Source organism: Bison bison, unplaced genomic scaffold (assembly GCF_000754665.1).
Source record: "Bison bison bison isolate TAMUID 2011002044 unplaced genomic scaffold, Bison_UMD1.0 scf7180017864042, whole genome shotgun sequence".
Lineage (NCBI taxonomy): Eukaryota > Metazoa > Chordata > Mammalia > Artiodactyla > Bovidae > Bison > Bison bison.
This window is the reverse complement of record NW_011494614.1, coordinates 866,573-877,153: the sequence shown is the minus strand read 5'-3', so window position 1 is coordinate 877,153 and position 10,581 is coordinate 866,573. Positions and strand designations below refer to the sequence as shown.

Sequence of the window (10,581 nt, the reverse complement as noted above, 5' to 3'; positions counted from 1 at the left end):
CAGTTCAAAAGCATCAATTCTTCGGTGCTCAGCTTTCTTCACAGTCCAACTCTCACATCCATACATGACCACAGGAAAAACCATAGCCTTGACTAGACGGACCTTTGTTGGCAAAGTAATGTCTCTGCTTTTGAACATGCTATCTAGGTTGGTCATAATTTTTCTTTCAAGGAGTAAGCGTCTTTTAATTTCATGGCTGCAGTCACCATCTGCAGTGATTTTGGAGCCCCCCAAAATAAAGTCTGACAGTGTTTCCACTGTTTCCCCATCTATTTGCCATGAAGTGATGGGACCGGATGCCATGATCTTCATTTTCTGAATGTTGAGCTTTAAGCCAACTTTTTCACTCTCCTCTTTCACTTTCATCAAGAGGCTTTTGAGTTCCTCTTCACTTTCCAGGTCTGACCTAATTGCTCTGTTATCTAGTGAGGCCCCTCCTGCTGACCAGCAGCCAGCACATTGCCAGCAGTGGACTAAGAGCGGGGTGGTCTGTCTGCATCCCAGGACTTAGCTCGGCCCTCCCCACCCCTTTCTGCTCCTCTCCATAAAGTCAATCCCAGGAAGTAGCAGCCCAGGATTCCTGTGGTTCTTCCAGGATGGAGGGTGGGGCCCTGGACACCTACGGGGATAGGGACAACATGAAAGGGAAGAGCTCACACCTGATGAAGGAGGACCAGATGAGACCAGTCTGAGTGAAAGTTCCCATGAGGTGGGGCAGAGTGGGGCAGGGTGGGACACAGGGGCCCTGTGACTGGCCCCGACACACAGGTACTCACGTCCCACACGTGGCTGGCACCACACACCCTTCTCTCAGGAACCCCTCATTGTTTCACTTGGTACATCAAACCAAGAACCAGACAGTGGGAAGAGCTGCTGAAATCAGTGCTTCCCAGGAAAGCAAACAAACAGGTAAATGACTAAGAAAACTCTGCCGGCAGAGACCTACATTTGACTTCTGGGAAGGAAAAGGATGACAGCTGGTAGAAAAATGGAGCAGTCAGCTAGAGCAGGAGAGGGCAATTCAAGGCCTTCTTTGTGGGCCAAGACTGCTTCCTTCTCTCTTTCTGCAGACTGGCCGACAATGCTTTGACCTTTGCCTCTCAACATACCTCTAAATTTCCAGGACACAGATTCTGACTGGCCCAGATGACTAATCTTAATCAATACCAGGGAGAAAGGGTGGGTCGCACAGACTTGGTATCTGTGGGTACTGAAGGAATTTTTCAAAGGAAGTGCTGGGGGTGAGCAGACAACCCAAAGGTCCGTGTGTTACACGGTAGCAGCGCCTACAGTTGTCATTTCACACGGGTGGCTCCTGTTGGGCTCATCGTCTGGTTAATTGTCTTTTTATATGAAGTCCCGCCAACCCACATTTCCCCAGGCAATTACATTTTCAAACCTAAAGACATCTTCTTGCTTTGGTCCCATCCTTAGAACTATTAAGGCTATCTCAAGTCTCCATTTGGTCATCTATTATTTTTAGCTCCCTCTGCCCATAGTCAGTGCTCAAATAAAAGTTTGATATGGAGTTAACATTTTGGATACAAGACTAGTCTTTGTTTTGATGCAAGTCACTGAAAAAATAGTATGTCTATGTACACACTGCTATGTTTAAAATAAATAACCAACAAGGACCTACTATATAGCACAGGGAACTCTGTTCAGTACTCTACAGTAACCTAAGTGGGCAAAGAATTTGAAAAAGTATAGATACGTCTATCTGTATAACTGAATCATTTTGCTGTACACCTGAAATTAACACAACCTTAATCAACTACACTTCAATAAAAATAAACACATTAAAGAGAAAATGGTAAATATGTGGAAAACAAAAAGCACTTATTTCTAATAAGCAATGCTTATTTTTGCTTTTAAACAAAATAATGTATATAATAATTTATTATGGAGTTTGTAACAAACATAGAAATAAAATATAACAACAACAAAAAATAAATTTAGGACTAGTTTAAAGCTCTCTCTAGCTCACATAGCTCCAGAAGTCAACACTCCTTGTTTCTAGAGAATTGACAAGATACAAATCTACCTAATTGTACTACAACTCAGTTCTTCACCTTGAGACTATTTTAGAAGACTTTGTGATCTGTCTGACTGAAAATTGAGCTATTCTACTACCTGGGATATCTTAACCAGAGAAGGGATAGGAAACCTAATAATTGCTCCATTGTATCTGAAAAGAAATGAGTTAATATGTAGAATAAGTGCTGGAACAGAGTAAGCCTCCCTATGTATTACATTTTTGTTAATATTGCTACTATTATTTTGATGCAAATCATCAAGGAAATTGTCAGTATTTTAGGTGTCGCACGCCCACACAAAGGAAAACATTTACACATTAATAATAGTTAGTAATGATAGGCTCAAACTACTCTAAAGTTTACCATCTCAGCACACCTACCCTGGGTTATAGCAACAAGAAGAATTATCACTATTTCCCCGTACTAGGAATCTGGTTCATCTATTCTTATTAAAGGAGGTATCACAGAAGGTATTTCTTCCTTCTGTAATAGCTCAGGCATCCTGCTGGGTAGAGATTTAAGTATCAACAAGCCTTGTAATGAGATACCAACAAGAAACCCAGAAAAATCGGGGGTATCACACTTCTTGTTTGACACAGGCAACAACTTTCCTCCACTTCCGGCTCTCTGTTTTGTATAACAAGCCCAACTCTTGTACTTATAACACTTTAAATGTCCTCATAGTCATCATCAACCCTGAAGATCCCACACTGAACTCTCCCTCCCAGTCCAAATCCACAGAGGCTTCATCTGTATTCCAAGAGAATTTGTTTTCTTTTTCTTCCCTTCCCTCAACCCTTTTAATCCTCTAGTTCAAGCAATTAGCTTTACAAATATTAGCTGCAATCAAGGTCTAACACATGTGGTAATTTTCCCTCTAATAAATCAATCAATTCTTTCTGTGGAGTGTTTTTTCTCCCCCTTACCGTCATTAAAGAATGACAATGCTACTTCAGGATCACCAGCGACTTGATTTAGTCAAGGAACGTCAATCAAATTTGCCAGATTTTGCTTTAAAGATGAGAAAAATGGGATAGATTCACAAAGGCCTCTTGTCTTAGAACAGGAAGCTTGATAAACCCTTGTTGAAGCTCTCTTAGCGACGCCTTGGCATATAATGATCCATTTGGAAGAAAATCGAAATCACTATTACTAGTGACAAGTCAGACAAAACCTAGAAACGCTCACTAAGTAATCTAAAAATTAATAATTGGAATAATCATCCATCTAGTGTTTCTTGGCAGTGCAAGTTTCTATTATACTTAACAGGTTAGTACAGCAAAGAAAAAGAGAAATAGTCTAGCAAATGGACAAATTTTAATGCTATAACTTGTGAAAAAGATGGTTTTTAGTTTAGAAGGGAATTAAAGGATCATGTGGTCCAAGTTTATCACTGTGCTTGTTAGAGCTGATGTTAGGGTTGGGATGGGGGGCTCTCAGGGAATAAGGAGAGAAGGGGGCCCAGTGACAAAGCTCCTGGATCCCCATCTCTCCCAGTATAAAAGCTCAATTTTTATCTCTTATTATACCCAAGAGTTTAGTTGAGGAAATGATTTCTCTGGTTAAAAATAATTTGAGAATTGCCTATGTGTATAGCTGAGAACACTATGACTAACTGACTAAAACAAATGCCAGAAAAATTAAAGAATTTTTAATTTAGTGACGGACCTGGAGCCAAACCCTAGACTCCATCTTTCTCCCCAGCTCTCTTTCCACAACCCCCCAAATCTTGTTCCCTCTTACTCTCAGGGAGCAAATCAGGTGAGAACCCCTATGGCTTTGGATTGGAGCCTTTTCTTTTTTTAAGAAAATGACTGTAAGGGTACAAACCAATGAACCCAGATTAGTACAAGAAGACGCATAAATACTACATTGGAAGTAACAAAATCGCCTGCAATCGTACTCCTTTCTGATTACTGATTCCAATCACACTGAGGAATTATATCTAGACCCAGAAAGGGGTCATGGTGGGGAAGGTGACAAGGCTTAGTTTCCTTTCCTTATGTCACCAAGTATATTGCTATTAAGATTGAGAGAAGTAAAGATTTCAGTAGGATACTTGGTGAAAACTTGCTGACATTAATGACTCAAATTCTCGGAGAGACTGCAAGGAAAATGGTGTCATCACTGTCATTCAAGACACTTAAGATGAAATTTCAAAAGAAGGCTGTCAGGCATAATGACTGCCAGGTTCTATTATATCATGCTCAGAGGGTGGATCACACACACTACTATGCAGCCTGTGGGTGGTTGGTATTGAAGTCTGAAAGGGAGCTGCACAGAGAGGAGGGCAGGTGGGCGTAGGACCCAAGGGGGCCCTTCACAATCAGGAGACATCGCTGCGGATGTTCCATGGTGACTTGGGGTAAAGCTATGACCCACGACCTGGTCTTTCATCTCAGATATACCAGAACTTGGCCTCAGCAGGGCAATTTGACAAGATCATGCTCTTGGTGCTGAACAGAATTAAGGAAAGTCTGAGCTATCAATGGCAGTGCCAGTTTACTAATTTGCAACGGGAACCGTCCTCTCCAGTGACCAGATGGCCATGCCTGCTGCATTCCAGAGCTGAGACACCTGCAAAGCCCAGTCAGTCATCAGAAGGTGGCTGTGTAGAATGGGGTCTGAGCCCTGATTCCCAGCCCTGACTACACCGTGCAATCACCTGGTGTGATTCAACATGAATGCGTGCTTAGTTCTCAGTCGTGTCCGACTCTGCTACTCTTTGGACTGTCAGGCTCCTCTGTCCATGGTATTTCCCAGGCAAGAACACTGGAGTAGGTTGCCATTTCCTCCTCCAGGGGATCTTCCCACCCCAGGGATCGAACCCACATCTCTTACATCTCCTGCATTGGCAGGCAGGTTCTTTACCCGCTGAGCCATCAGGGAAGCCCAATTCAACATGAAGGCCCTACTCTAAAATCAAACAAATCTGAATCTCAGGGATTAGGACCTAGACATTAGCAGTTTTTAAAAAAAAAAATCTCAAGTGATCCATTGAGCAGCTGTGGGTCAAGACAAAGAGATCATCCAGGACACTGTGAGGCTTGAGGTCTCATTGTTTCCACTCAAGGATCCATGAGTTGTATATCATAGACCAGCAGATAATTTTTTAACACTGGGAACAGACATAGGTTTGCCAATTTTTTAACTTGTCAAGTTAAGACACTAAAGATTTAACTACTATTATTTTATTAAAGGGAAATCTTTTTTTTTTTTTTAAAGGGAAATCTTAACAAAAATTAGGAAGGACACAAATTTAAGAATAAAAGGTGAGTTCACTATATTTATTTTTCTCATGCTTCTGAGAAAACCACTACAGACTGATGCAAACTTAAGCACTGATATGATCTGACTGCTGTCCATGCACACAGTCAGGGCTTTCTTCATGGACAGCTTTAGGTACATTTGACTGATTTTGTTCATTGACCAAAATTCTACACTGGCTACCCCTCTCTCACCATGTCCATTCTGAGGAGGTATTAACTATAACAATTAAGTTATGGGTAATTTCTGCTTCGAGGCTTGAAAATGTTCTATCTCCTCCAGTTACAGAATATGTTGATTTAATTAACTTAGCTCTGCTTAGATACCTTAAAGCTTCTGGAATGGGTATGGCACATGTACCCCCACATAACTGCTTACTGGGGACAACTACGCAGTACCCCCCTTGTTTTGCTAGTGGACAATGATGGCAATCGCTCTAAAACCAGTGGAGAATTAATTGGGAAGCCAAAGAGCCGGTGATGAGTTTTTATTCAGTTGTGTCACATTCCGTGAAATAAAAAGAATTATGTTGTAAACCTAATTTTGAGCACCTCTTTGGAATCGTGTGTGTGCCCTGTCCTGTGACCATGGTTTATGTGCCTACCTCCTTCCCTGAAAGGACACTGGTATTCTTGAGTTGGTTCTATGCCTAGCTGTCAATCTTCAACAAGACAGCCTCTGGCAACTACTAAAAATGGGTAGCTATGCCAAGTAGTTCAAAGTTCTCCTCAAAGTTCTATTAACCTAGAGACTCATTATATCTCTAGGTGTAGAATCTTCACGATTAATTTCTTCTAAGCTACCATGCTTAAACATGGATTGAGAGACTAGAAGCTAGCATGACTAAGTGGGAACATTCTATCTGCAGATGTCTGTGTTCCCCAAGCACCTAAGTTGTATAACAGATGATGGGATACTCTAGCCTGTTACTTCTAGCCCAACCCAACCCAACTGAAGAGCTGCTCATCTCTTCCAGGACAAGGGCTGGATTTGAATCCAGCTCCACAACTCTCTTGGGCAAGTTGTCTGCTGATTCTGTGCCTCAGTTTCCTTACCTGTGAAGTGGGCATATCATTGTGATCTTCTGCCTTATCACTTTATGTGATAATCATGAGAATTAGGTAATTTAGGTAAGGCACTTGGCAAGGTATCAGACATACTAAGTTCTAACCAAAAGTTCACTTTGTAAGTTAGAGCCTAGCACACTAATGTGGCATAAATAGACATTCATTAAACACACACACACACACACACACAAATAAATGAGTACTATATCTGTTTGCAGAAAGAGGAATCTCACTGGAAATGCAGAGTTAAAAATTTGTCACTGAATTCTGAACTTTAGTTTTCAGATCTTGACAATTTAATCAAACTCACTTTGTGACTTAATCTTGCTCATTCCTCTGCCTCTTGTCTCCCTGACTGATTACCTCTGCTGGGACCTTTGCTTTTCAGTGATGAATTCTCAGTGCCTTCCATCTGACCACAATCTATTCTTTCCACAACAATGCCTCTGTCTTCTTTCAGATTCTGATATTTCTCAGATCCAGAACTACACTCCCTTGTCATTATCCCAAAGCAGTCAACTTTTTAAAAGAAAACATTTAGAAATCTAGATATTTGCATCTGCATCTCCATATTTCTGTGTGCCAGGAAAAAAAAAATGAATCAAATGCTTCATCGACACACTGGTTCTAAATCATTGATCCGGGAGAAAAGGAGTTAGGAGTCCCAGTGGTCCGTCTATGGTGCTTCAGATCCATGCAGAAACCAATTCAGTCCAATATTTTATCCTGCTACAATGGGCATTTTTCAAAATCAATTAATTGTCAGTATATTTGCGTGTGTACATATATATATTTATATGTATATATACATATATAAGAAAATATATATATATATTCTTCCTACCTCTAATGCAACTCCTCTTCTCCTCCCACCTAAAACAAAAACAAAAATAAAAACACATCAATAAATGAACTTCTCAAGTAGCTGATCATTTACCAAGGGAGCCAAGCCTGTTTCTGAAAGTTTCAACTCACCCAATCAGACAATAAGCAGAGGAAAGGGGAGGCATTTATCAGGTTACACAGAGGACTCCATCTGTTATCTTAGACCTCTGTTACCAGGGGATTGAAGAGCAGATACTTGCAGGCACTTTGAAAGAGGTTTATTCTCTAGGTTCTTAGTCTTAAGATTTCAAATTAGAAGCAGAGAAAAGGAGGAAAAAAAAAACAAGCAAGCATGATGAAGCCGCCTCCACCCTGGGATTCTGACATTTAACCTGGCGAGAGATGCCGTCAGTGGTGAAGTTGCTGTTTCAGTTGGGATTTGTCTGTTTAGCTTCTATAATAAACACAGTCAAAGGGGCAGTCATTTCTCCTTGGTCACAAAGGTCTGAGTTCTGAACCTCACCCTCATAAGAGCCATTTCTCATCATGCCAAGCCAACAGAAGAAAGTCATTTTTTGCATGGCTGGGATGTTAAGCTTCATGTGTGCCCTCGGAGTTGTGACAGCCCTGGGGACACCTTTGTGGATCAAAGCCACCTTTCTCTGCAAAACTGGGGCTCTGCTCGTCAACGCCTCAGGGCAGGAGCTGGACAAGTTCATGGGCGAGATACAGTATGGACTTTTCCATGGAGAGGGCGTGAGACAGTGTGGCCTGGGAAAGAGGCCCTTTCGGTTCTCGTGTAAGTAACTATTCCATTTGAATTATTTAATAGTGCAGGCAAGCTCTTCCAAGTGTTGCAAGAAATTATTTTTAAGAACCTTGCCCTGTCTATTGCAGGACTTGTTGAAGAGGTATGAACCATCGGAAATACACAGATCTCTTCTGAGCAGCTTCTTTCTGGTTTTTATTATTTCATTCTATTTTTCTTATGACAACTTACAGTTAATGAGTTACCAGGGAATTTAACTTTTGATAAAGATAAACATTCTTAAATATTAATATTTATGTAGGAAATTATGGGCTCTTATTTTTAAAAGAGGGGAGCTTGGAGAAATAGCAAAGTGTAAGAGAAGATCTTTGTTTTGTTCTTTAAAATAGAACCAGTGTCATGTATGTGTGGCTGAGTCCCTTCCCTGTTCAGCTGAAACTATCCCAACATTGTTAATTGGCTATTTCCCAATACAAAATAACAAGTTAAAAAAAAAAAAGAACCAGTGTCATGAGCTCCTTAACCAACTCTAGCTGTTTTTACTCCTGGCACATAAGTTTGTTTCCTGTCTATACCCCCATTTCCCCTGCTAGGAACTTTACTGTTGATAAATATTTTTTTCTTTTTTCCTTACCTAATTTGGATCACCTGACTATAGAAATTTAAAATAATGTGCCATGCTACTTGAGAAAGAATTAGATACCTATTTAGGAAAATTTGCCACTGACTGACCTTTGAATTACGTGGAGCATAAGAGACAGATTTTCCTATTGCGATATTTGTGAAATGGAAGTGTTACCCAGACTATTTACTACCTGTGTGTCTTAAGAAGAGAATTTTTAAAAAATTACCATGTGAATAGGCAACTCATTAAATGAAAATTAATAAGAAGTCATTTGTTATATCTCTCCCAGCACACATTCAGAAATTATTATTATTTCAAATGGGCTGGTTTGGAACAATCTTATGAAGACACAGCCAGTAAATTACTGCATAAATCAGTCTTCAGGAAAGGAGGTTACCAATTGAGGCATTTAAAATGAATTATTATTTTGCCTGGGTATTTTTTTTTCTAGCATAGGTGGAAAGCTAAATTAATTGAATTTATTATTAACATATGCAGTGTCTAATTAAATTTCAGTGCTGGCCTATTTATATTTCCACAACATTCCTTCCCACTTCTTAGCACCATTGGACACCAACTTTCAACTCACATAGGCTATTAAGTGACAGAAATTTGCACAGGGCTCCAGAAAATCCCCAAGAATTAGTCTTCGGCTTTTTAAGAAATCAGCATTGACTAGATTGGATGAAGTGGATCCTAACCCTTTTTATTGAATGGCTTTATTTCCTTAAGGTAAGGGGGCTGTTAGAGTTGTTTAGTTTCCCAAGGGGTTCAGGGTAAGAACAAAGCAGAATGTCACACGAATTGCAACTGTATTAAAAGACAAAGAAGGAAAAAAGATGAGTGAAATGATTTAACCATGAGTCATTGGCAAGCTAAAGTGTGAGTAAAGCTTCTCATAAATGAATTTAGACAAAAGCAGAGAGCCTACAGGGGTTTTCTGGAGTCTCTACATTTTCCACAGTGAAATGAAGATAAACTTTACTCATAGCACAGGATATGTTCCAAAACAATAATATGTTTTCTAAATACGTACTTGACAGTAAGCACTATGCATATTTTGCCTCATTTAATCCTCCCAGGGCCACATTCCTCTGTAGTGCAGTGAAGCGGTTTTTCATGGCTGTGTCCTATGCCAGCTCTGTAATGAAGTTGTTCTAATTGGGGGTCCCTTTGCTTTCTGTGAAGTTTCAGAGCTGATGGGGTTTAAACAATACCCCCGCCTACCTCACACCATTGCATTAGTCCCTGTGATTCTCTGAATGTTTCCTCCAGCCTAATGAAGACAATTTTGCACTGGACAAATTTAGTTGGAGATTTATTTGGAATAAATTGGGCGTTGTCAGTGTCCATGTTCTAAATGAGTTTTTGCTTGGTTCTGCTGTACAAGTTTATGTGTATTATTTTTATGTGCAACATATGTGTTACTTTTAAAACCCAGATATAAGTATAACATGGGGATGAAGAATGAACCAGAAAATAGTTAGGCAACGTTGTCATGTTTACTCCTATTAAATATTCCCTATTGACCACTCTGTCTCTTTTAATTATAACAAAAATCTCCCCTGTGAGCCTGCACAATTATGCTGGGAAAACTTCTGCCTCGTTTACTCTGGCTGATTCTCATCCATTTATGGGTCAGCGGTTCATCTTCTCGAGATCACTAGCATTCATACATAAAACACAATTTCATTCATTATAATGAAGGACTATTTTCCTTTCAAGGCAGCACGACTGGTTGGCTTAATTTTTCCTGATATGTCACCTGTAAAATTTTAATGATGGTGTTTAAACTTTAAATGTAGCCATCAAGACAAAAAGTATCAGTTTTGAGCTCAGGGTGTGTGGGTGGGTTTCTGTTTTGGTTTGAAACACTGCGGAGCATTATCAAAATATGATCTTCAAGAATCATATGGCATTAATCATTCCTAGATGTGCTGATCTCTTCATTGCCAAGACTGTTCAATGAGCTGGGGAAAACATATGGGATAA

General features: G+C 40.1%; 1 protein-coding gene across 2 annotated transcripts in view; it reads left to right on the top strand.

Annotated features, from left to right (window-relative positions):
* Positions 1 to 7,741: 7,741 nt before the first annotated feature.
* Positions 7,742 to 10,581, top strand: part of CLRN1 (clarin 1) — a 47,775-nt gene continuing 44,935 nt past the window's right edge. For both annotated transcript variants that reach the window (XM_010835362.1, XM_010835361.1), the window contains exon 1: positions 7,742 to 7,994. In XM_010835362.1, coding sequence (XP_010833664.1) covers positions 7,742 to 7,994 — 253 coding nt within the window. The remainder of the gene's footprint in view (positions 7,995 to 10,581) is intronic.